We start from the raw sequence: 26,857 nt of genomic DNA, 5'->3' as shown, positions 1-26,857 counted from the left end.
ACTCTCATCCCTAGAAGGGCTTCGTACAGGTCAGCAAGGAGAAAAGGCCAGTCCGCCACGGAGTGAAACCCGGATGAGATCCGGACAAAAGTGCAGGGAGGGCTCCGGCCCCCTGGGGGGGTGGGAAAAGAGGAGGTGTGGGAGCATTTGAATTGAACTCAGATTCTGGGTGGGGTTTGGCTGGCAAATGGCAGGGGAGGTGAGGTAGGAGAAGGGTCCTGCTTGAATGAAGGCGGAGAGGTGGGGGATGTGTTTGGGGAGACAGGGAGTCTGCAGCACCACTGCCTGCCTCATTTCCTCCCACCCCTTCTCAAATAGGAGAACACTGCAGGGCCCCGACACAGTGAGGTCCAGTCCAAGGAGGGTGGCATGGAAGGCAGTGGCCAATGGGGATGCACCAAGCCCTGACAGCTGCCCTGTGATTGGACTGGAGGAAGTGGAAGGACCTAGCCTCCACTCTTAGCCTCTGAGGCTGTTGGTCCAGCACCAACTACCAACCCTGGCACATAATTAGAGCTCAAATAAATGACTGAAAGGATGAATCAGACAGACAGACAGACCCACACACACACACACACACACAATTGATAGCCATCCCTCGGTATCCTTGGGGGATTGGCTCCAGGACCTATGCAGACACCAGACTCCTTGGATGCGCAAGTCCCGTAGAGAAAGTGGCGTAGTGTTTGCATATAACCTGCACACATCCTCCTCCCGTGAGCTTTAAATCATCCCTAGATTGCTTAGAACACCTAACATAATGTAAACGCTATGTAAGTAGCTGTTATGCTGTATTGTTTAGGGAATGATGACAAGAAAAATGTCTGCACACGGTCAGAGCAGACACAACCACTGTAGGCCTCGCCACACAGTACACGCAGGCAACCATGTAACGTTTTTTTCTGAATATTTTCAATCCGTGTTCGGTTGGATCTGCAGATGCAGAACCCATGGGTCTGCAGGGCAGACTGTATATGCAAACAAACACTCACATCCAACATTTTACTATTAGGAGAAAGGAAGGGAGGTCAAAGGAAATGAATACAGTAGGAGGAAGGGATGGTTCGAGGCGGGGAGAAGGGAGGAGAAGGATTCAGGAAGTCTTAGGAACCAGCCACATGTCAATCTCACCCAGCACTTCCTGTCGGTGTGACCTTTGCTCAGTAACGTAACAGTGAGACTCAGTTATCCATCTGTAAAATGGGGATAACAGTTCCCAGTGCAGAGAGCTACTGTGAGATTTCAAGGAGTCCATCCATGTACGTGCTCGGCCCAGGATAAACACAGACTAAAGGCGGTAACATGGGAGACGCGTGGGCTGTGGCTGCCAGCTCCCTTTCCTGCCTTTTGTATGTTTAGTTAAGTCTATAAAGACCCTTGGGGCTGAAGCTACAACTTCCGATCTTGACCCATTTGTCCAGAGTGCAGATTAGCAGAAGGAAATTTACCAACCCTGCACGGACAGTTTGAAATGCCGCCTTGCCTGGGGCCTTGGCTGTCTGTATTTCTCTTCTCTTGTGTTGCTGCATAAATATGTGTTGGAAACATTAGAAGTAATGGGACTGCACATAAAGGAGAATCAACTAAATTAACCTCTCCCCAAAAGCATCAGGTAGACGAATCAAACCAATGTAATTAAAGAGATTGCTTTGCCTCTCTCTGAAGTTATCATTTTGTATTAAGTAGCATCCGGCGTCATCAAACTGTGGGTTTCCTCTCGGATGAACACATACAAATTAAATAGCTCCCAGACATCCCCTCCCGACCAGGCTGTCTGTTCTAGAGAGAGAGTAGGCTTGAGATGAGCCCAGAAGGGGATGCCAGGATGCCTCTGTCAGAATACCCGGATGTTGGGAACTATTCACAGTCCCTACTCGGCTTCAGGCCCTGGGCAATTTGAGAGCTGGGTGTGTGGTTCTTTGTCTACATTTTAAAAATTGATTTTAGAGAGAGGGGTGGCGAGAGAGAGAAAAAAATAGATGTGAGAGAGACACATCAACTGGTTGTCTGCCTCCCGCACGTGCCCCGACCAGGGCTGGGGATCAAACCTGTAATGGGAGGACCGGGAATCAAACCCAAGACCTTTCGGTCCTTGGGGCTGACGCTCTAACCACTGAGCAAAACTGGCCAGGACTTAAATCACATTTTCAATGTGCCTGGAGAAGCAGCATGTGGGATAGTTAAGAATGGGATGTAGGGCCTAGAAATGGCTCTACTACTATCTGTGTGGCCTTGGGCAAGTTATGTACCTACTCTGTGCTTCTGTTTTCTTCATTTATAAAGTGGGGGTAATCGCATTTATCTCCTGAGATCTTTATGAAGACTGAGATACTGAATGCAAAGCCCTTAGTATAGTGCCTGGCACGGGGCAAAGCTCTCCTTAAATATTCTATAGAATTATTTGGGAAGTGAAAAAATATATATATAAATATTCCAGATTCCCATGAGCACAGATTCTGGTCCCATCAACCCATTTTAAAACTTTCCCAGTTCCCTGAGTAGCTGAGAGCTACTCATGGGAGGGCTTTCTGTCAATCAATTCCCTCTCATACCAACCAGACGCACTTATGATGCAAATTCACAGTCACTCCCTCATGGTGTGCTGCCCTTACCCCGAGATCCCTTCCTCTTTTTAATCGCCCCTTCTCCATCGTTTCTCTATATGTGCCCCTTCCATCACTGTGTCCGCACCATGGCCTTCCACAAGAACCCCTGAATCTGAGTTACAGTCTCAGCATCATTCTAATGATCATGAATATTTATATGGCTTTCTGGAGCAATTTTCATATATATTATCTCACTAGATGTTGGCCATAGCCCTGCAAGGCACTTAAGACTAGTTTTACCATCATCATCATCATCATCATCATCTTCATCTTCACCTCCAGATGAAAAAACAGAGTGGGTTCAATAATTTGCTGGACAGGAACTCAGGTTTGAACTCCGTTCAGTCTGATTCCAAACCTTGTGATTCACTCCTGGACCCCTCTGCTTCTCTAATACTGCATTGTGATCATTGAATGAGTCACTTGTTCTTTTACTCAATACGTGTTTGTAGGGCTTCTCAAAGACCAGGAAAATGGATAATTCCATGAGCAAAGCGTACTCTGGGTAGACCAGTAGCTTCTCCCTTTTTGGTCAAATCTTTAGGGAGATTTGATGTCCCCAAAACCCCTCTGGCCAGACCCACAGAGGGGGGGCTGGACCATGCAGAGCTCCCCAGGAACTCCATGTGAGTAAAGAAGACAGGACAGACTGCCTTTCCCCACTCTGTCCAAATCCATCCCTTCTTGGATGAAGGCATTCTCTTTGGTCAGGGCAGCTGGGAGGCCACCACGTGGCCACTCTCATGTCTAACTCAAGTCAACTGGAGATCAGAAAGATCATGGCAAAGAGCCCCTGTCACCTAGAAAGCCTGTGTTCCATTTGCAAAGAAAGAAAAAAAGTGTTTCCCTTACATATTATATAACTCCGGGGAGGCAGTTGCTTAGCAACTGAGTCCAGTTGGCTGGGCTGCAAGTAGATATTAACTCTTCCTGCAGTCAATTGACATTGTCAGGTCTTCCTGAAAGGCCCCCAACCACCCCGTTTTCACAACAGAGCGCTCATGACATTCATTTGTCCGTACACTACGACCCCTCCTGGCTCTCTCCTCGCCAGAATCGTAGTTCTCTCTCCGCAGTGTGCAGCTTGCCCAGTAGGACCAGCCTCAGGCCTTCCCCAACCCATGGAGAGAACCCACTGAGAATCCATTTGGCTATTTTAGATCCATGAAAAGAACACCTGGCAAGCAATAGAAGTTAAACGCACACATCACCATGTCAACACAGACGCTTACATATTCCACAAGAATTTATGGAGCGCCCAGCCGACGTCACTTAGTGGTTGAGCATCAGTCTATGAACCAGGAGGTCACGGTTGGATTCCCGGTCAGGGCACATGTCCGGGTGGCGGTCTCGATCCCCAGTAGGGGATGTGCAGGAGACAGCCGATCAGTGATGCTCTCTCATCAAGGATGTTTCTATCTCTCTCTCCCCCTCTCCTTTCCTCGCTGAAATCAATACAAATATATATTTTTAAAGAAGGAATTTATGGAGCAACAGCTATGTAAGACCCAGCGTTAGGCCCTGGGGATCGACAGCAAACAAGAAAGTCAAATGCCTCACCCTCACACACCTTATATTCTAGTTACGGAAATCGGGGGTACTTATGAAAATAAATAAGATAATTCTATTTGTCCTCAGTGCTTTGAAGGTATAAACTAAGGGGATGTAATGAAAAGAGCCTGGGTGTATGCGTGTGAGAGGGTGTATCTAGATCGACAGCTAGATGTATCAGAGGCTGGGCACATGGTGTTGCTGGTGACAGACTCCTTCCATTCAATGTCAGGGCCGCAAGAGCCCTGGAACTGACCTTGTTCCATCTCCCAAATCTTTCCCATCCCAGCGAATGGTACCACCTGATCCAGCCAGTCACTCGAGTGGGAACCTGGGGACGAGTGGGAACCTGGGGACGTCCTTGATTCTCTTTTTTCCCTTTTCCCCACATTGTATCCATCAGCAAATCTATTGACTTTAATTTCAAAACTAGAGGCTCAATGCACGAAATTCATGCAAGAGTAGGCCTTCCTTCCCCTGGCTGCCGGCACCGGCTTCCCTCTGGCACCTGGGACCCAGCCTTCCCTTGCAGCCCCAGCTTCGTCCGGAAGGTCATCCGGAAGGACGTCCAGTCTAATTAGCATATTATGCTTTTATTATTATAGATAGACCTTGAACCTGCCACTGTCGCACTGGATGACTACAGTAGCTTCCCAGCTGGCCTTCCCTTCAAGTTCATTCTCCACCCAGCAGCCCAACGGAAAGTTCCAAAAGGGAATTCAGACCCATCCCTCACTTCTCTGCTCAATACCTCTCAACAGCTCCCGGCCCACTGTTTTTAGATCACCTCCAAACACTTACTGCAAGGCCTTGTGTGTTCCTGGGCCTGGCTACTCTTCTCACTCCATTTCTTTTTTTTTATTATTCATTCATTTATTTATTCATTCATTTGAGAGAGAGAGACATTCATTGGTTGATTCTTGCATGTACCCTGACCTGGGATTAAACCAGCAACCTTGGCATATCAGGATGATGTCTCACTGCATTTCTGACCACACTTGCCCGCATTGACCATGCTCCAGCCACAGTGGCCTTGCTTCTGATTCCAACAGGACAAGCTGATTCCTTCCTCAGGGCCTTTGCACATGCCATTTCCCTGGTTCTTGACCTGATTAACCCCTAACTCACCCACTGGGTCTTAGTTCAAAGGTCACCTCCTCGGGCAGACTCCCTGACCACCTGATTCCTGATCCCAGCACCCTGGTTGATGCCTTCACAGCACTTTCATTCCTACCTGTGATTGTATACATACACATACATATTTAACCTGCTTACTGTTTTTCTCCTCTGATGGGCTGGGCTTCATGAGGGCAGAGATCACATCTATTTGCTTGCAACCATATCGCCAGCATCTATCCAGGGACATGGCAGATAGAGACAAATAGAGTCCAATATTTCTTTTTTCAAAATGAATGAATGAATATAAGAATAAAATAGCTAAAAATTACCGAATGCTCATGACATCGCAAGACAGTACCAAGCACTGAACATATTCTGAACTCATTTAATCTTCACGACAACCCAATGAGGTGGGCGTTGCTATCCCCATTTTAGCAATGAGTAAACTGAGGTCCAGAGAGAGGAGCTGATGAGACAGGCAGCGGCGAGACTGACATGAGAAGGAAGCTCACTCTGACTCTCACAGCTGGGCCTCGCATCACGATATCATTGCTAATACCCTGGAGAGTGTGGTAACATCTTTCCACCCTCCCCTGCTCTGGTTGTATGGGGAATAGTTCACTCCCAGGCAGCAGGCGTATCCCGAGAGCTAGAGGTCAGGCTGGAGGAGAGATCAGTCTGGCTGGTCTTGCAAAGTCAGGCCAAGTCCAGTTATCTGAACAACCAGAGCAGGGCAGACAAAGGCTGAACCAAAATAACTCCCCCGCACTGAGTCATTCCTGATGGTGCCTGCGAGGCTCTGCAGGGCGTTTGAGATGCTCGCCTGCCTCCTGCATCTCCCCATCGCTTTGCGCCCAGCACAAGCCTTTGTGAAAAAGAATGTGTTGGTGGAAATAGCTGGCCCCAAACAATTCTGGGAGGCCTGAGAGGACTTAAAATAAGATAACACCAACAGCTACCATTTGTTGAGCACCGAGGGTGTGTGTGTGTGTGTGTGTGTGTGTGTGTGTGTGTGTGTGACTCAATCAAGATCTTTACATGGGTTCGTATCTACACCACATCCCTCCGGGTGGGAACTGTTCTCATCTCCATCCTCACAGAGACAGAGAGATGCGGTCATTGGCTCCAGGCTGCACAGCTTGTAAGTGGTAGAGCTGGGATTCGATATGAGAGGCCAAGATTGAGCGAGAGTGCAAGCTCTTAAAAATGGGGTCCTATTTCCTCTACACCACCAGGCGTTCCCTCATCCCATAATAATCCCAATAATCCCTCAACCCTGTTCTGAGAACCGATTGCATTGCCTGATGTTTGATTCACAGGCAGATTCCCAAATATCCTCAGCTTGGCCTGGATGCAAGTTACTGTGGAGCCGTCGGTGAGGTGCCGTCCAGGCTTGCCAACTAGCAAGTGCAAGGTAAGGAGTCTGAACTCAGGGGTGGGGACAGAGCTTCGCGTGCACATTTGATGCACATCTTAGCTTCCGGCTGCACGCGTTATAACCAAGGTCCGCATGATAATCACCTTAGACAATACCACTGGCTTCTGTAAAGGACAGCAGAAGGAGCCTGTGTAATAGAACCAGAGCCTCAAAGAGGCCTTGGCTTTTCCAGCTGTTAAATAGGAATTGTGGGAGTATGGTCTAGCTCAGGGGTGGGCAAACTACGGCCCGTGGGCCGGATCCGGCCAGTTTGAAATGAATAAAACTAAAAAAAAAAAAAAAAAAAAGACCGTACCCTTTTATGTAATGATATTTACTTTGAATTTATATTAGTTCACACAAGCACTCCATCCATGCTTTTGTTCCGGCCCTCCGGTCCAGTTTAAGAACCCACTGTGGCCCTCAAAAAGTTTGCCTACCCCTGGGATAGCTGCATAGATTGCTTTCAGCCCCACAGTTCTTGCCTCCAACCTTTGAGTTTGCTCTTTGCGGAGCCTGCAGTACCTTTCTTGCTCCCATCTTCATTCCGCCAAGTGTTACTCAGCCTTTGGAATTCAGCTCAGGAATCACCTCCTCCAGGAAGCCCTCCTCAGACCCCAGTCTGGAGGGCTGTATCCTTGGACTTTTTGCAGCTCATTCCTTTCATAGGACACATTGCTCTTGGTCAAAATTGTCTGCTTATACATCTATTCTCCCCATCAGCCTCTGAGTCTCCCCGGGGGCAGGCGTGCTTCTGTCCTAAACAACTTCTTTCCATCCACAACCAGCACAGTTAATGACAATAAAAGGACGCCCAGCGTGGGTGTGCGGTTCACACAGCACCGTGTTCTCCAGCGTGGCAATTATTCCTAGAAGAATTTGACCCAAACAGCTACAGGGAATTGAGCAAAATTGAATGCCATGGAAAATCTAAACATTACAGAGACTCGAGAAGCATATAGAAACATAAAGAGAAAATTGCTTTTCAAAACGGTAACAAAGGGAAGAAAAGATTCGCGCTGGCTGTTAACATAGGTTTTGCTGGTGCAGTGGGGTGGCGGTGGGATATTTAACTTTCTCTACACATCTCCCAAATGTTCAAAGATGTCAAAGAAAGAAAAAAAAGACTCAATTGTAAAAAGAGTACCTTTTTAAAAAATTGATGTATCTCCCACTGTTTTAGGACGATGCATTACGATAGGAGAGAAAAAGACCGTCAAGCCAGGGTCAGCTCTTGGCCTTGACCCGAAACTTGCTGTGGGGTCTCGGGCAAGTTATCTCTCCTCTCTGAGTCGTGCTTGCTTCATCAGTAAGTAAGGAGGAGGGCTCGACTATTCACCAAGGGCCCTGATTCGTATGTATTCCGCAGGCATCGAGCCATATTTTTCTCACATGGATTTTCTAATGACACATTGTGGGTTTTTTTCTCCCCCTGGGGAACTCTCTCATTTTTCCATGTTCAAAGACACACAAACTGCTCACCACTCCCTGCTGTTGTAAGAGCAATTTGCCTTCATTATCCTAAACCTTTCAGCATTTCTTGAAACCTCTTTTTCTGTGGGGGAAAAAACGTTCCCGATGTGATCGGAAAAGATAAATCTGCTATTTCGCATTTCAGAAAGTAATCAAAATGCTCCTTAGTAGAGTAGGTATTCATTATAATTGATGCCGAGTGCTTGAAACTGCCTTTCGTTTTCTCTCTCATCAGCCCAGAATTATTGTTTCTAATTTAGAACAGAAATGCCTAAAGGGGTGGAGGGTAAACGTGAAGAAATCTCTTTTGTTGTGATGTTTTAGGATTCATGTTGTGTTTCCTTCATGCATCACACAATCTTGGGTTGACCAGATAGCTCATTTGCATGACCTCCCTCCTTTCACTCAACTAGGAGCCGAGAAATGCAGGCAGGATAGTAAAGGACTTGGAAAGTGGGCTTATTTTACCCATCAGAGCCTGAGGCCTACACTTTTTTTTTTTTTAAAGAGCCCATGAAAATGTCTGAGAGCTAAAAACAATATATTGGCTCCAATATAGTAAAAGAAAACTGCACAAGCAAAATTAATAAAGGCTTAAATTAAATGCCTCCACAACACACCATTATGTCAACCTTCGTATTTTTGAAATTTAGTGTTCATAAAAGTTTCATTATGTTTGAAAAGCATTGATGGGTTAGAGTCTCATTTCATAAGATTTCCTGAGTGTACTTGATGATTTTTCAAGAAATTGCAGATGAATATAAATTGAGGAAGTTACTGTGGTAACAAAATAATTCCAAAAGCATAACTTTAATATTTCCTGTAAAATGTTCCAATGAAAATGCATTTAACTTGTCTGACATAACATGAATTTGGGGCTTAGGGCAAGCCAAGGTCTTAAAACGGTCTTGCATAGGATGAGTTGATGAATGGATAGGTTATAATGGATAGTTGAAACAATGTAAGGATGAATGGGTAGATTCATCAACAGGTGAATGAATGAAGAGATGTTTTGATGGATAGACAGGTTGATGGATGGATGGACAGGCAGATGGATGGGTAGGTAAGGATGGATGAAGTTACTTGCTCAATATCACTTCCTGAATTAAATGTGCCCTGACTCTAACTTTCAAGCTGTTATTAAAGCCATTACAATTCTGTCACAATTCCTTGAGTATGAGGACTCCAGGTTCCCAAGAGAACCTTTAATGCAACCTGCTCATTTTACAGATGAAGAAACAGGGTCAGAAAAAGGAAGGGACTTAGCTGATGGCGTAGTTTCGTTATTCTCATCAAACAGGAGGTTGTTGCTTAATGTGGCAATAATAGCATCTACCTTACACCATTGGTAGGAGAAGGAAATTAAATTCATGTAAATTGCCAGCACATCGTAGGTCTTCCATACAGGATATCCATTACGATTGACCAGTGGTAAGTTTTTCATCCTTTTTCAGGCTTCGTTTCCTCATTTATAAACTTTAGATTATAACACAAGTCCTCCCGGGGCGTTTCACAAGATTGTTGGGTAGTAGTGAGATAACAGAAATAAAAATGCTTTTAAATGGCTAAATGCTGCTTAAGTGTAAGGCAGTAGTATAATTATTAGTACTAGAGCTGTAGGAATTATACTACTGTTAATACTTACTACTATTAATCATCATTATGACTGCTATTATTATTACTGCTGCTAGTATAAAAGATATAATGTTGGTCCTTAGATTCCTGCAATATTTTGCACTAATTTCCTGCGTTAGGAATGACTGCACAGGACTGTGGCCTCTGTATCGGACCTGAACCAATAGTACTTCCTTTCATCTGAAATGAATTATACAAGGGTCCCTTTGCACAAGGAGATAGAGGCACAAACCGACAATTGAGCATAGAGTTGTCACTATCATAGCAGCTGCCAAGCACACGGAATAGCACAGTACATGCTAGATCCTGAATTAGTCCAAAAAGAGGTAGATTACAGATGGCTGCCGAGTCTCTGCCCATCAAGAGCGGGCTCCGTTTCCCCTGCCCTTGAATCTGAGCTGGCCTTGTGACTAGTTTTGACCAACATAACGCACCATGCAACCTCTGAAGCTGGCCCTTAAAAGATCTTCAGCTTTTGCTGTGGCTCTTGGAATATTCCCTCTTAGAATCCAGCTGCCAAGCTGGGAGGAGCCCAAGTCACATGGACAGGCCACAGGAGGGAAGAGGGAGATGCTCAGGGGATAAGCAGCTCAAGTTGCCAGACATATGGGTGATCCCCTTGGCCCTTCCAGCCTCACGGACCAGAAGAATCTCCAGGCTGAGCCCAGACAAACCACAGAATCATGGGAGATAATGAATAGGTGGCTGTTATTATAATCCAGTAACTTTTTTTGGGGGGGGGGGGGTGTTTTGTTATGCAGCAATAGCTAACTGAGACAAAGTGAATATACGTGCTCCACTGAGATGTTTCTCACCCAGCTTAGAGGGGCAGGGAACACTGCCTGGAAGGGAGTGCATGTGGAAGTCATAAGGGATTCATGGGTTATGCATGTGAGGAAGGGTCCCAGGTCTCACGCATGAGTCAACCGTCTTCTCTACATGATGCTTTTGAGTCCATAGCAGGTTAGTGATAAGATCCAGAATTTGAAAATCTTTCTCAACCAGACAATTGTTTCTCCTCTTTTGGGATCGGCCTCACTTCCCCAGCTCTAAATCAAAGTGACAGGGCCTCCAAATTGGTTCAGGTGCTCATGCATTTGTAAAAATGTCTTTTGCTAGAGAAGGCCAGGGATGTCTAATTTCTGCCCCAAGCACATTTTTATAGTTAAGCTGTATTATAAATGTCATTTAATTTACCCAGTGATGTCGGGCCTACATTAAATGGAGAGGCACTGGTAATAATATATATATAAGATCCATTTGGTACAGTCTGATCAGGGCTGGGGAGGAGGGGGAGGGTGGCTTTAATCATCATTTGTCCAATTTTATATTCTCTCCCTCTCCTCTCTGTCGCTTTCCCTGTGTTCTCGCCACTACGGGGAGGATAAGAAAGCCTTTCAAAGCACCAGGCCAGGTTTGAGGGGGTGGGGGGCAAGTCAGTGGGTAGGTTGGAGATTTTAAATACAGCCAAAGGGTCAAGAGATGGAAATACTGTGGACTTCTGAGCAGCTCAGAGCAGAGAGCTCCCTTGCATATAGTTGGGGAGAGATTGTGCAGGAGAGGTGGGCTAGGCAAGACTGAACCTCAATGGTTCCAGACATTAATGGGGAGGCAGAAGACAGGTGGGTGAGCCTGTCTCACAGGGACAGGTGAGAGGATGGAATGAACTCCTTCCAGTCCTGTCTGCCAGGGCCTCCTCAATAATCCCCCTTTATTTCATAGTCATTGTTACCAAACCAGGACAGGCCACTGCTCCACTTATTGTGGCTTCTAAGCGCCTGAGAAGAAACTCAACACCTTCCGGCAGCCTCCCTGCCCTCTAGCATCTGGGCCAGCCTCCGCCTGACTTCATGTTGCCCACTTCCTTCTCTGTTCTCGATGCTCTCGCCACAGTGGCGTTTTGTTAGGTCTTCAAATGCCTGCACAGTAGACACTCATTACAGATTTGCTGTTTGCGGTGGAATCGGTGAACTTCCCAAGCCCAGTGGGAAAGACAGCTGCATAAACTCTGGCGACTTATCCTTGGCCACTCCAAGAGTTGGAGCCTGTGTGCTAACGCGTCCCGTGCGCGGCCAACCTGTGCCTGCCTGGTGGAGAGCTGTGTGTGATCCATCACACACTCCATGGGCGCGTTCTCTCTCTCTCTCTCTCTCTCTCTCTCTCTCTCTCTCTCTCTCTCTCTCTCTCTCTCCCCCCCCCCTTGCCTTTTCCCCTTTCCTTCGCTCTTTGCCTTTTTCCCCTAAGTTCCAAGGGTCCTTCTTTTGCCTCTGCAACTCACTTCCTGGGCCCACGCAGACAATTATTTCTCCTGTTTTGGAAGCCCACACAGTGGACACTCATTAAATATTTGCTCTTTGTGGTTGAACCAGTGACTTTCCCAGCTGGCTCACCTTTTCTACCCCTGTGACTTTCTAAATAATTCTCTTATATTTGAAGAGAGAGAGAGAGAGAGAGAGAGAGAGAGAGAGAGAATGAACTAAATTTTCAAGGAAGAGAGGTGGCAGGAGACCGGGACTGACCCCAGGTTGGGAACATGGTGGGTGGACTTCCATCCCCACCCAATACCACAGAAAAAGCAGCTAATTCTTCACAGGTCACTCAGGCTCACAAAGCATTGCTCTGGGTCTTACTAGATGTGGGCGACCTTGAACAAAAGTCATTGACCATCTCCCGGCCTCAGTGGCTGCTGCTGTAAAATGGGGATAATCCTTTCTACCGTACAGGAGATAATGTGAGTAATGGGCTTGCGTCTGCCTGGCATACAGCCGGTAAGCATAATGGTTAGGAACAAAGGAATCATCAAAGGTCATGGTTTAGGGGTCAGCGAACCCAGGCACAGTTTACTGATGCATCTGAAGTCCCTGGTAGGTATGTGCGGAGCTTCCTAAGGCTGTAGGCTGGGGTGCACCCTGGGCATCTGTGTCTTTAAAAGCTCCCCATGGGATTTTTTAACTCACAGTCCATTTGGGAAACTAGTGATTCAGTGCAAGCCACTGCAGGTATAAATGGAGAAGCTGAGACCCAGAGAGGGACAGAGATCGGCCCGAGGTCACCCAGCACATCTTTTACAGCCGTGTCAGCCCTAGAATGCAGATCTCTGACCCTCGGTTGGACAATCTTTCTGCTAGACCAGTGGTCGGCAAACTCATTAGTCAACAGAGCCAAATATCAACAGTACAATGATTGAAATCTCTTTTGAGAGCCAAATTTTTTAAGCTTAAATTATATAGGTAGGTACATTGTTATTAACTTAATTAGAGTACTCCTAAGCTTAGGAAGAGCCACACTCAAGGCGCCAAAGAGCCGCATGTGCCTCTCGAGCCGCAGTTTGCGGACCACGGTGCTAGACCATGCCAAGGGGTTATGTGCGGTCAGACCGAGGTGCTTGAATCTGGCTGAGTCCTCCCGGGCAGTGTGGGGAATCCCCATTCAGCTCATGCTCTTTGAGTTCAGAGCTGCTCTCAGAGTCCCAGTGCCCATGAGAATGCCCGAAGTTCTCTGGAAACTCTTTAAGTTGTTGACATCTCAGATGAACAAGCGTAACCTTTTCTCTCTCTTCGCAAGGGTGGGCTGCTCTTTCCACCCTATTATGCAAATTTTGAGCGCATGCTGTAGGCAAATAGCCCAGCGCAAGGCCTATGGATGCATCCTGGTTGAATGAATGAGTGTGCTGAACGGGTGGATGAATGAAAGATCACAGGGAATGGAAGTTCCTTGAGGGCTGGCCTGTTGGTTTCTGTTCCTGTGCCTGGAGCAGAGCCCGCACAGTAGACACTCATTAAATATTTGCTTTTTGTGGTTGAATCAGCGAATTTCCCAAGCCCAGTGGGAAAGACAGACGCATCAGCAAAAACTAAGAATAGCTCAGCCTCGTTACTAGAGCAGGGGAGCCAGCCCTGGGCCACAGGAGCATGGCCGGGACAGGAGGGAAGGAGTGGCATCTGGGAGGGAGGCAGCCAGGGAGACAGCCTGCCTGGGAAAATGCTGAGCCTTGTTCCAATCACAGAAAAAAGGCCCACGCAGGAGAAAAGCAAGTTCCAGACCCTATAAATGGCATGGTGCCATTTTGTAAGATTTCAAAGTGTAAATTGAGGATGATTCTGTGAGGGGCAGAAATAGGACATTGGGGACCAGCTAGAATGATAAGAAACATTCATCATGCTCTGTTAACCGTGACTGTTTTGTTTGGATTAAAGAAAGCACATTCTAATCTGGCTGGGAGTTGCACTCGGGACCTGGGGGCTCACCTGGAAATGGGGCCCATCCTCCCCATCCGGGAGCTGCCGATTATCATGGAAAATGAACAACCTTGTTGCAGAAACCAGAGCTGACAGCCCTTTGAAAACCCCTAGGGCTAGGCCTTTGCAACCCCCCAGCCCGCATCACCTGTAAACTGCACACCCATGTTGCATACCCATTCTTACCCCTTTTGCCTGCTTCCCCATGTCATCCTCATCCGTCTACCCGATATAAGCAGCTGGCTCATGGTGGGGTCAGAGCAGATTTCTGTGGATGACCTGCTGCTCTCCATGCTGCTGGCAGGATTGGAATAAACACTCCTATATGATTCAACCCTGTCTCTGCTGAATTGGCTCAAGTAGTGACAGGCAGCCCGGACCCATTGGTTGTCCGGTTACAATTCTACAAAAAATAATGGGCCAGTGCTCTTCCAAAAATGCCAATGGCAGAGAAAAAAAAATCAAGGTCAAGGAGCTGTTCCATCACGGAGCCTCTCTGACCCTCAGTTTCCTCATCTGAAAAATAGGACTAATTTTCCAAATTACTAGCCCCTAAAAGTTGTTTGTATCCTCTGTCACATGCTATACACAAGTGTCTATTTTTATTACTACTTGAATAAAACTACCCCAGGACCCGAAAGAACTAATTTGTTTTTGATCAAACCTCAGTAACTGATTGTCCAAGTTATACTTTATGGGAAAAGTGGGCGGATTAATTATGCATAGACACACATTCAGGTACATCTATATAATCCTCTGCAATTCTGCTCAGGATGGATTTTCCCACACGCCCAAGAGTCCAAAGTGCCAACATATTGTGGCCATAAATGAAGTCAGAAACACTGCTCTCAGCAGGCCCTGATGGCATTTCCTCGTCTGCCCCTATGAAGTCTGGGATGGTGATGGAAGGTTCTCTTAAGGAGCCACCTAAATTGTCTTTTTTTTTTCTAGAAAGGAGGGTGGGTGAGACCAAACCAGTTTGCTTTGTGTAGCTACCAACCAGGGCTACAGGCAGTGGCCCTGGGAATTCACCATTCACAGCCCTGGCCCCTTGGAGAGAGCTGCCTAGCAGTCATCAGGGAAACATGAGAGATGGGGAGAGAAGAGAAGAAAGAACTTGCATTTTTGGCTCAGTGGACAGAGCATCAGCCTGCGGACTGAAGGGTCCCAGGTTCAATTCCAGTCAAGGGCACATGCCTGGGTTGTGGGCTCGATTCCCAGTGGAGGGGGGTCATGCAGGAGGCAGCCGATCAATGATTCTCTCATCATTGATGTTTCCCTCTCTCTCTCCCTCTCCCTTCCTCTCTAAAATCAATAAAAAAAAAGAACTTGCATTTTGAGTCATACCTGAGTTTGAAGAATAACAGGATGCTAAATTCTCTGAGGGCAGGGATATGTTTTATCCTTCTCTGTATCTCTAGCCCCTACCAAGTGCCTGGGACAGCGTCGAAGGTCTTGAAGGAAGAGAAAGTAATTCTTCAATAAACGAATGAATGAATGAATCCTAACCCACCACTGGTTAGCCATCTGAACCTCACCTTCTTCACTGATAACCAACTGGCCATCCGTCACCTTTGTGGTTCTGCTAGTAACTGAGTGAGATTCTCTTATCGAAGCCCGGGAGAGGCTCTCACGCATTCTAGGAGCCTGCTTCCTTCCCAGCCTTCCCAGGGGTCCACTTCCTTAGGAAGCAGGGAAGGAGCATAGTGAAGAGACAGGCAAGACGCGGACACTGCCTTCTGGAAGCTCCTGAGGGCAAGAGGGCCCAGGGAGGACCAGGCCAGCACATCCACACGGTCCCTTGGCTGGGGTTTTGTGGCTGATCCAAGCTGAACCTTGGTCTTAAAACACCAGCGAGCGGTCGACTCACCCATCCAGACCCCTACCTTTTCCTTGGAACCTCAATTTTACGAACCAAGATAATGAAACACCTGAAGTTGGGAAGCCCCAGAATGTTGATGTCATTGCTGGGAAATCAATGCTCCTCTCCGAACTCCCACAGAACATTGCATCTGTGGGTCTCCTGCGATTGTGAATTCTATTCCCGCTGGTTATTAGACGCCAAGTCCCTCTCCCTCTATCAGAACTCTTGGGAAAGGTCACTCATTCATTTATTCATAGTAGTATCTATATTGAGTATCTAATTTGTGTCCGGTACTGAGCTAAGCCCTGGATGGAAAATTCCTTAGTTGAGTCTCCTATCGACTAGATGAGAAAGGCAGTCACGTCCCCTGCCCGTACTGTTTCCATAAAGCACATATACCTTGCCCGACGTGATGCAGCTCATCAGTGACAACGCTGGGATTCAGACTCAGGTCTCCGTGACACTGAATTCCCAGTTCTTGGCCATGGCCATGTGCCAATGAGCACCTGCTGACCGCCCCCACCCCAACCCCCGTCATGCTCTGAGCTAGATGTTGGTGGCACAGGCATGAGGGGGTTCTTAGTCTGTGCGGAAGACAACCATGCGGGCCGCTAACAAGCATCTCCTGCACGCTAACGAAGAATAATTACATTCCAACATCCATTCATTCAACGACTCTGCATTCACGGGCTTCTGTTAGATGTACCATTAAGTGTTGGGGACTGAGAGTCAAATGAGACGTAGTCCCTGCCTTGGAGGGAGGATGTCAGAGTCTAGAAGGGGAGGAAGGCTTTCAAGTACCTGCATCTGTGGGAACGTGGTCAAGGGCGATGATAATCCGTTTGTCCATGCATCAGGTGTCTGGACACCTGCCATGAGCTAACCTGGGTCTAGGCCAGCTGTGGGCAAACTACGGCCCACAGGCCGGATCCGGCCCATTTGAAATGAATAAAACTAAAAAAAAAAAAAAAAAAGACCGTACCCTTTTATATAATGATGTTTACTTTGAATTTATATTAGTTCACACAAACACTCCATCCATGCTTTTGTTCCGGCCCTCCAGTCCAGTTTAAGAACCCATTGTGGCCCTCGAGTCAAACAGTTTGCCCACCCCTGGTAGGCCTGGGCTGGGTATACAGTGATGCCGCACCCTTTTGACTTTCCTGCGATAGCAAGTGTCGGACTAGATACATGCTTAAGGAATGGTGATGACATCTCTGATCACATGTTATGTGCGTGACTATAATTACCGAGCTCCTACTGTGCGCCAGCTACTATCCTATGAGTTACAAGGTCAACTCCTGACTCCTCATGACAGATGGGGGTCCATCCAGCACCCTCATTTCACAGAAACGTCAAGGAACTTGCCTAAACTTACATTTGGATGAACAAGAGAGGCCTGAGGTTTTCCTTAAAAACAGCGGCAACAACAACATGTTGTTTTGAACCCCAACTGAAGTAAAAGTATGCAAATTGGCCTCCGCACATCATTTTTATTTATTTATTTATGCCATAAATTAGGCAAATTTTCCTTCCTGAAGCTCTGGAATCCTAGGCCTGACTCCACATATTTTGCATTCATTTCCAAGGGGGTTGGCCCAAATGAGCTTTACAACCTGGGGAGCCTGCTTTCAAGGGGGGCATGGAGGTGGGGGCCTGACTGGGAGACCTTAGGGAATGAGCAGCTGAAGGAGCAAGCAATAGACGTTTCTCTCTCACATGGATGTCTCTCTCTTTATCTCTCCCTCTCTCTCCCCTTCCCAGCTCGCTCTCCCTCCCCCTCGCTTTAAAAATCAGTGAAAAACATAAACTCAGGTGAAGACTAAGAAAAGAGTCAACCCTTGACCCCAAGAATCTCACTGTCCTGGGGGGAAGGGAGACAAAGTCCCTGGTTCCAGCACCTTGTGATTCTGGTTCCGCTGGTCCCTCTCGGATGTGATTGGCGAGGCGCTTGATGAAGATGGATGGGCTGGCAAAAGGGTTCCCGAGCCACATCCTGGCAAATTAAAAGGGCGGGGGAAGCAACTTATCAAGGCCAGCAGAGCAAGTGTGAAGATCATTAGCGGCGGTCCCTCAACCCACAGCATAGCCCCTGTGGCCCTGCGTGACGCCCCCTGGCACGCTGCCCTCACCAGCCACAGGCGGTCGGATTAAGCGCGAACAGCTGACCTGATCCCTGAGCAGGAGAAGCCACGTTCCTCGGGGAATCGGAACCAGGAAGAGGCGAGTGTTGGGTCTGCCAGACTGTCTGTCAACATGGACACGCTCTCTCCCCGCGCGGACCCACATGGCGGCCGTGAGCCACGCGTGGCAACTGAGTACTTGACAGGTGGTCAGTGGGACTGAAGCCCCCCCTGTAATCCTCTAATTCTAACTTCATTTTAGTTAGTTCAGATTTAAGCCTGAGTAGCCACATGTGACCAGTGGTGACCGCGGTAGACAGTCCACACGCTGAGCGGGAGCTGGAGAAGGGGTGACGGCCCACGTGTGCAGGGGATGGGGTGGGGGCTACGGCGAGCGGGCAGAAGGCAGGCGATGGAGAAGGAGCCAGAAGCAACTGATGGCAGACAAGTAGCTGCCATGAAATAGAAATGAAGAGAGGAGCCAGTCCCTGGAACATCCTTGACCCAGTGCTTGGGACACTCTCTGAGCAAGCTCTCTTATCCCTGCACTGTCCTGAGTGGCTCCTCTCTTGGACCTGAGAATCAGAAAATCGGCTCAGAGTAACAACAATAACAACAAATCACCACCATCGTCGTCGTCACCCCCCGCCCCCCATCATCTCCGAGGTGAGTGACTTGTCTAAGATCACACACTTGGGTTGGAACCAATCTGACTCCGGTGTCTGCATTCTTTATTAACCACACGGCCTTGCCCGGTTGGGCTCTTGGTCCTGGGCCAATGTTCCATTTCAGCCTCCCGAACTCACCGATTTATGATGCTGAACTTGGGCACATGTCCACCTCCTAACTGGGAAGCGGGGAGACCCGACAAGGAAACCGTCACCCAGAGGCTCGGACCGACCCCCCTGCCCTGTAAGATGTGTCCCAAGCTCCAGGCCCCATATATGAGACGGTATCCACCCACTTTGCTCTAACCCCCAGCCCCTGGGTCATCCCCGCTGTCCAGCCACCACTGCCCAGGGCTGGCCCTGAGCACCTCGTCTACGCACCATGGGATCCCTCCGTGGCTCTCACCCCCCTCTCCACTCCTGCTGAGTTTCCCCATCAGAGCGAGGAAGCACAGGGGGGGCTCTGGCCTGGGACCTGCGCCTCCTCAGCCTCCGTGGGTTGCTCTTGCTTGCTTGGCTTGAGCCATCTGCTTGGGTGGCACCTTTCCCAGGTGCTGGTTGGTCCACTGGTGTCTCCAAGGCTCAGGTGCCAAGTCAGCGGGGGAGAGAACTCTGGCTGGATTTCAGCTTCTTCTAAAGCACCTTTTCTGTAGTCACCCTGCCATGGCCCGTGACATATCCACCCTATTTGGGCAACGGATGGCATTGCTTTAATGGAGACAGATGCCTGGAAGGCGTCCATGGCCACATCTCTTGGGGTCTCAGGACATACACTTGAGGAGAGCAGGGAGGCCACTGTTCTTCAAAGAGAGGGGAAGTCACTTTAGAATGGGAGTCAGAGGTTCGAATCCTGGCTCTGCCACTCACACGCAGTAGGACCTTGAGGAAGTAAGTCCCCTCCCATCTGCAGGTCTCTTTCCTCAATAAGATGAAAACATCAGGGAGAGGACCGAGCCCGGTGAGGGCCCTGAAGAGCCTCTACAATCTGATTCATTTTGCAGACAGCAGGAAGGTGCCATGTTCAATTGTTTTTGCAAATCCCGTCTAGACCAGTGCCTCTCCCGCCCAATGACATGATTGGACAGGCAAGGTCCCTAGGCAAGGTCCAAGGTCCAAGACCACGTGACAAGCGCCTTGTCCCAGGTCACGCATCTAACAGAAAGCTAGATTTAAACTCAGGTTGTTCTGACGCGAAAGCGGGGGTTTTCTTCGCTTTGCTGTACTTTCCAAGTTTCTAGCTGAGCATTTGCTGTGCTGGCAGCTGCCAGGCACCCAAGAGAAGGCAGGCTCTACACCTTGGTTGAGCCCAGAACGTTTCTATTTTGGAATGAGCTAAGCCACAGGGCAAAGAACTGCAGCCGATATTCCCTTTGGAAAGAGAGAAAGATGTCTTCAGGGAGGACCCGTTCAGTGGCCCGTCTGGTGGCTCGGTGTTTGCACAAAGGTGGTTTTCCCTCTGTACAAAGTGTATTTCTCTCCTGCTTCATCTTCTAATTTTCCTTTCTCTTCATCTTCCTAATTCTCTTTTTGTAGAATTCGTCAGTGATTTCACATCTATTATCTCATTGCTTTCCCTCATAGCAACACTATCATTATTTCCATTTTCAGATGAGGAGCTGGGGCTCATACAGGCTTCTTAAGACCACAAAGACGCAGGAGAAAGAGTGGGAAATTAAATTCAGATCTTAGGACTCTGATTGAACGTCCTTGCAACTGAGATGAAGATGAAAGGCAATTTAACGAGGTTTTTACAAATGGGTTGAGCGCTTATGCTGGGTTGGATAAAGGCTAAGAAACATGTGGATGAATACGGTTCAATGGAGGTTTTTGAAGACTTCCTTGTCTAGTGGGAGGAGGCATATCATGGTAACTCATGTATTCTCAGAGCATATGTTACCCAGAATAGAGGGATACAATGTGATGGGGGGCCCAGAGGATCCTACACAACTGTCCCAGAGAAGAAAGAGGCATGGGAAGGTCTCACAGAAAAAGACCATTAAGGGCTGGGTTTTGAAGGATGAATAGGGGCTCATCAGATGAACAAGCAGCAACATGGCCAATTTTTACTGAGTGTTTGCTATGAGCTACACACATCTACACACATCGACTATTCTCAGCAATCTTGCCAGGGAGACAGGACCCTTCCATTTTGCATCTAAGGCCAAAAGAGGAGCCGAGAACTCAAGCTCAAGATCATGCTGCTCAGATCAGCCAGCTGGGAATTTCACCCAGTCTTCTCTGACCTCCTTCAGCTACGCAACCACCCAGGATGACCACACAGGCCGAAGGAACAGCATGAGTGAGACAGAAGGACACTCCAGCCAGAAGCCATCAGCGTGGGTACGGAAGGCCGGGATGAACTGCTGTTCCTTGTGGCGAGCGGACTTGATTCCTGGGCGAGAAAACACTTCTCCCCCTGAAGTCCCGTCAGACCACCTTGGTTTCCAAGCGTGTATCAGCTCCCCATGTGGCCGTTGCTCTGTGACACCTATGCCCGCAGACCTTAGTATCTAGAACGAGCTTGGGTCTGCAATCCAACCGTCTTGGGTTTGAATCCTGTCGCCCTGATGGTCCATGGCACCTTGAGCGAGTGTCTGGACCTTTCCAAGACCCCGCTTCCTCACCTGTACTATCCGGTTAGTGATAGCACCTGATAGGCTGGGCGAGGCCACACGGACGGGCCACTGGCACACAGTAGGTCCCCACTAAATGGCAAACAGCCGTGTTACATTGTGTCATTCTCTCAGAACAAGCCCGGGAAGGAACACTTGGGGGTGTTTGGGGCCCTCGGCCTTCCATGCCAGCCAGCACCTACCTCCCTGAAGTTTGAACTGTGCGGGTCCACTGACAGGCGGATTTTTTTCCCAGTAAAAATGTACATACCTGGGATTTTCTTAATAACATTTTCTTTCCTATAACTTACTCTATTGTAAGAAGACACTGTATAACCCATAGAACATATGAAACCTGTTAACCGACTATTTATGTTATCGATTATCGGTTGATTCTCAGTCGTTAAGTTTTGGAGGAGTCACAAGTTACGCTTGGATTTTTGGCTGCTCAGGGGTGGGAAGTCAGTGCCCCTAAAACCCATGTTGGTCAAGGGTCCGCTGACCTCCTGGGAACTTGCCATCCTTTCACTGTCCCCTAAAAGCAGCCCTGCCCTTCCCCACCCCCTACCTTCACCAGCACCAAAGGGCAGAGTCAGAGGAAGTCAGTCGCCAGCAGGTTATGCAAATATGCAAATCCAGCACAGCAGCATTTACCCAGGCCGCCTCTGCACTGGCGCCGGGCCTGGCTGTCTTCCAGAGGATTCCTTCCTTTGGTGTCACCACAACCTCTAGTGGACAACAGTGAGCACCGCGGCTCAAGGGCCTTTGTTCCAGCTCTGAGCCCAGGGAGCCCAGGGACTTCGAGGAGAGCGGGCAGGTCTGATGAGCTGCTTCACGCTTGAGCTTGTGTGTGTCTGCTCCCCTCCCCCTCCCCCCTCCTCCCTGGCTCCCCCCTCTCCAATTCCAGGGGTGTGTGATGTGTTCCCAAAGGGAAGCCTTTTTCGGGATCTCCACTACCGACTGCAGAAAGCTCCCCTCTGGCTGCTGGGCCCTGTCACATCCCTTCAGGGCCAGCGCCCGTGCTCCCTACTCAGGGGGTCCTGGGCTGACTCCCTTTGGCCAGAATCGAACCCACTCATGGGGGGGGGGGATCCCGTAGCACGTTAATAGCGCCCTCCCAAGCACGTGCCAGGCAGCATGGGTGCGGGTGGTTCACCTGCAGCTCTCTCTTTCCAGGCTGCCCTTTGCTGGCACAGGGACCTCATCGTATGTCTCCAGCACCCAGTGCGGGGCCAGGGGCACGCATAGGAAGTGCCCCGTAAATGATAAATAAAGGAATGCGCGAGTAGATGTCTTATGCCATCTATGTCTTCTTTCCAACCATTAACCTGCCATCCTACATCTGGGGTATCATGAACGCTGCTCCCCGATGGTAATACTGAGGTTCAAGGAGATGCAGTGTGAGGGTTTGGAAAGACAGAGAGTCGGCACCAGGCAATGCAGAATTCTCACCGGCCACAGGCAGCATAGAGGTGCCGCGGCTACTCACTCACCCCTCCTCCACCCCTTGTACTGTGGCCTAAATTAGCCAGATATTCATGCAAACATCTGGGTCACACCAATTGCAGGGAATTGGTTTCTTGGAACCTATGAAGAAGCGGAATGGTTCCATCAGAGCCATTTGCTCTTGGGAAAGCAGGGAAGAAACGGAAGCAAGCATTCCTTGAGCATCTATTATGTGCCAGGCAACTGGATAAGGAAGTGCTATGCCATCATGACGACCTCTGTTCCAGGCTGGGACCATCAATCCCACCCGCAAACCCCATTCCACAGATGGTGAAATAAAGGCTGAGAGAAGATATGAAGGTCACACATTCATAAACTAGGAGGCTGGACTTGGACCGAGGTCACTCTGATTCCAAAACCACAATTGCTCTTTACCAACACCCCCCCCCCCTCCCCAGAACAGCCTCACCATGGCCTCTCTGGTTTTTTTTTTGTTTTGTTTGTTTGTGTTTTTACTCTGGGTCCATGAAGGAACCGCCAACTGGTATAAAAAGGGCCGTTGAACTCTATTCCACCGCTGCCTTCCTTGGAGCGTCCTCCTGCCCTTCCCACCGTTCCTTCCCCTTTTTCACAGCATCTGCCGTGTCACCGATAATATCTCTCTGAGAAATAAGAATCCACTGTGGTCAGCAGAAAGGGACAGGGGAGAGGCAATAGTGAGGTCATGGCCAAGCTCAGGAGGGCTCCATTCTGCTGACCTTCGGCATTGCACACACCTGGTGGCCCCAAAGGCCCGAATTCACCTCTTCTGCCCTCAGTCACCAACGATAGCTGTGAGCGCCCCTAGTGGAGGTCTGCGCCACTGGGGGCTGCAGAAATGGAAGCCTACATCGAGCCCTTTCCAACAGCTTTTTGAACAGCAGGAATGGACTTGCGAGCAAAACCAGAAAACAAGCCACTCTGATCAAGGAACATCCTTTCGCCTTGGGAGAGAGGGGGAAAGGAACACAACATTATTTTCCTGAGGTCTAACCTAGCCCCGCGAAGACGAGAAGCATCCCTCCAGCTTGGATCAGGTGGCCCCCTGGCAGGGGCGGCCAGAACTCCACGGAAAAGAGCCGCGATCCATAATGAAAATGGTCTTGAAGTGAATCTAACAACAACGCGCATTAGGGACGAGAGGAAGCTGCAAATCTGAGTGTATCGAGCACTATTCAATTTGCTTTATTAATTCAAGAGAAGAAGGAGAAAAGAAAAAAAGCGAAGAAATTACACCCAGGCTCTGCAGTCTGAGCACGTCGCTACAATTATTCCCCATGTGCATATCTTAGACAATAAGAAGCCTCTTCAAAAACAAGTTACACTTTATACTTATTCATGCCTTACAGCAAAATGGCCCGGAAAGTCACGTGACCTGCATGAGAATGTAGCAACAAGTCCCTTTCAAGTATTTTCAAATTCCCTGACTGCACTGCTCACAGAAGGACTGGCTTGCCAGGCAGAATCGGAGAGGACTGGTCCTCCATCTGACATTCGTGGAAGCTGGGCTTCACGTTAAAAACTAGAATTTATTGGGGGGAAGGTCCATTGTTTCCAAATGCACCCTCAGAGCCGGCCATGCCCAATGGTTACGCTCCCTCCCTCCTGATGACTCAGACGCTCCCGGTCAGAACAGCTGGGTTATTAATGAGCCTTCTGAAGTACTACATCGGGTTGACTTTAATTTGGTGGTGGCCCGGAGTTAATTAAAAATATATGCCGGCTGGCCCTCGCGTGGAGTTGGAAAAACAACAGCATAAAACGTCTTTAAAATGAGCACACACACATTTTGTGTTGGAAGCCAGCAAAGGGAGCAGGATAGGAAATCCTGGTTTTGGAGAACAATTCAAAATGTGCCAATGAGACATGTTTTTCCTCCTGGAGGGTGGTGAATTGAAGACTGTGATCTTTGGAGGCACAAACACTTTAGAAAAGCCGGCAAGCCACTGGGTAGCTCTCAGTTCTTTGTGGTGTGTGTGTGTGTGTGTGTGTTCATCACAACACAGACTGAAAAGGAGGGGCCGAGGGAGGGAGATCCGGACTCTGCTCAAGGCCACCAAGCCATTGTTGGAAAGCGACAGCTAATTAAGGAAGGGCAGGCTGTGGTGGAAACGATTTATTTAAACGGATTCTCTTCTCCCATCTTTCCCAGAGAACCCACCCAGACCTGGTGTACATTTTGAGTAGATCGCCGCCTACGTGGTGGGGGGTTCTTGAATGATATGCTTTGTTAAACGAAAGGTGATGAATTATTTCCTTCGCTCTGCATTCCTGCCTCCACGTTTAAAGGGAAGGGGGCGGGGTGGGGCGGGGTGGGGTGGGATAAAATGCCTGATTTATGCTGTGGAGGGCACTCCAGGCCTTGGGGAAGAGTTGAAGGGAAAGGGGCCCAGAGCTGAGGCCCAGGGAGCCGAGAGCTGTCAGTGGCCTTCGGTGCTGAAAGCCAGGGTGCCTCCCCCCGCCCCCCCAGAAAGGGCCCGCCTGTCCCTTGACCCCAGGTCACGGCAGTTCAGGCAGAGCGCGCGCTGGAGGACGGTCCTCTGCCTGGGCAGACCCTGCAACTGCCTGCTCTTCCCACGCGAGGAGCGCGTTTCTGGGAAAGGGAGTTGGACCTTTCGGGAGAGGCAGGGTGTCTCCTAGTGACCTGATCCAACCCTCCAGGCTCACCGGTTAGCTTGGGGGGAGTCAGGCGCGGTACCCCTCTCTCCATATCCACCCCCTCCCCAACTTTTTCTGGGGGACCTCAGAGCGGGATGGGGAAGAGGGTACGGCTCCCGGTCTGGGAAGCAGCCACCCCCATCCACTGAACGTGGGTCCCCCTGCCCACGACAAGCACGTGGTGGGGGAGACCAGCACCCCTCCCCCAATTCCTAATAGTGTTTCAAGGCGCTGGATAGCCCGTGATGGGGAGAAAGCCGGGGGGAGCCCGCTCAGGTCCCTGACTGTGACCTAACATCTCCTCTCCCCCTATCCCACCCCACGGCACCCCGGGCCAAGTTCTGGGAACCCCGAGCCCCCTCAACGGGCCTCCAGGCAAAAGCCACACCCAAGTCCAGCTCCCAGACACTTGGTTGAGATCGGTCCTAAAAGCCGGTCCCTGGGCACCCAGACTCAAGGTGGGGCATGGGGTCCGGGAGTGGGAGGGAGGGAGCAAAGCTGTGCCCCCCTCACCCCCTCCCGTCGCGCTGTTGGAGTCTAGTCCTCAGTTGCAGAGCGGGTCAGCCCCCCTTCTCCCCCCGAAAGGGTGAGAATTCTCTGGCGCCAGCCCCGGCTGCAGTCGCGGGGAGCTCGGGCATCTGGGGTTCGGAGCCACCCACTCCGAGGGGGTTCTCCGGGGCTGCCAAGGGGAGTGAGCCCCGCAGCCCAGGCATGGGAGCGTCGGGGTCCTCCAGACCCATCCCCGCCTCCACTCCGTCCGCGGGCCGAGGGGACGCGGCGCCCGGCCCCGAAGGTGGGCAGTCACCCCGCTCCCCATCCCGGCGGGTGGCGCGCGCGCGCGTGGCCCGGGTCAGCGGCGACCCCGGCCCCCCACACTCACTCCAACTTTGCCCCCTCCCACCCCCACCCCTCCCGGCGCTTACCTCCCGCCAGAGCGGCCGCGGGGGTCCCCAGGAGCAGGGCGAGGAGCAGCGGGACCCCGCCGAGTCCCGCGGCGGGCGGCCGGGCCGCTGGCATCGTGGCTGCGGGGAGCGCAGAGCCTCGGGTTCGGGCGGCAGACAGCACGGGAGCCGGGCAAGGAGGGAGGGAGGGAGGGGGGCGGCGAGCGAGGGAGGGGGTGCGGGCCGGGGCAGCCGCCGAGCCCCCGGGCGGGCGGGCGGGCGGGCGGACGAGCCGAGCTGAGCGCTCAGCCCCGCAGTCGCTCCGGCCGAGCTGTGCCGGGCGCGGGCGGCGAGTGAGGAGGAGCCGGGAGCGGCGCGGAGCGGGGCGGGCGGAGGAGGGAGGGGCCGGGCCGAGACCGTGCGGAGCGAGTGCGGGAGGGAGGGAGGGGCGGCCGCGGGGAGAGGGGCGCTGCGCCCCGGAGCCCGCCTCCTCCTCTGGCCGCGGGCCCGCCCGCCCTGCAAAGTTT

At 50.1% G+C, this 26,857-nt stretch overlaps 1 protein-coding gene across 2 annotated transcripts in view; it reads right to left on the bottom strand.

Moving 5' to 3' along the window:
- The window catches only part of SEZ6L (seizure related 6 homolog like), a gene marked incomplete at its 5' end in the record, with an annotated part of 130,020 nt that extends 103,366 nt beyond the window's left edge, over nucleotides 1-26,654 (bottom strand). The window contains one exon of one of the 2 annotated variants that reach the window (XM_081113797.1): nucleotides 26,373-26,654. In XM_081113797.1, coding sequence (XP_080969923.1) covers nucleotides 26,373-26,466 — 94 coding nt within the window. The remainder of the gene's footprint in view (nucleotides 1-26,372) is intronic. The other variant, XM_081113796.1, reaches the window with a different exon arrangement.
- Nucleotides 26,655-26,857: the final 203 nt, after the last annotated feature.

The sequence above is a fragment of the Myotis nattereri genome, assembly GCF_964212035.1.
Source record: "Myotis nattereri genome assembly, chromosome: 19".
Taxonomy (NCBI): domain Eukaryota; kingdom Metazoa; phylum Chordata; class Mammalia; order Chiroptera; family Vespertilionidae; genus Myotis; species Myotis nattereri.
This window is presented reverse-complemented; position numbering and strand designations above follow the sequence as displayed.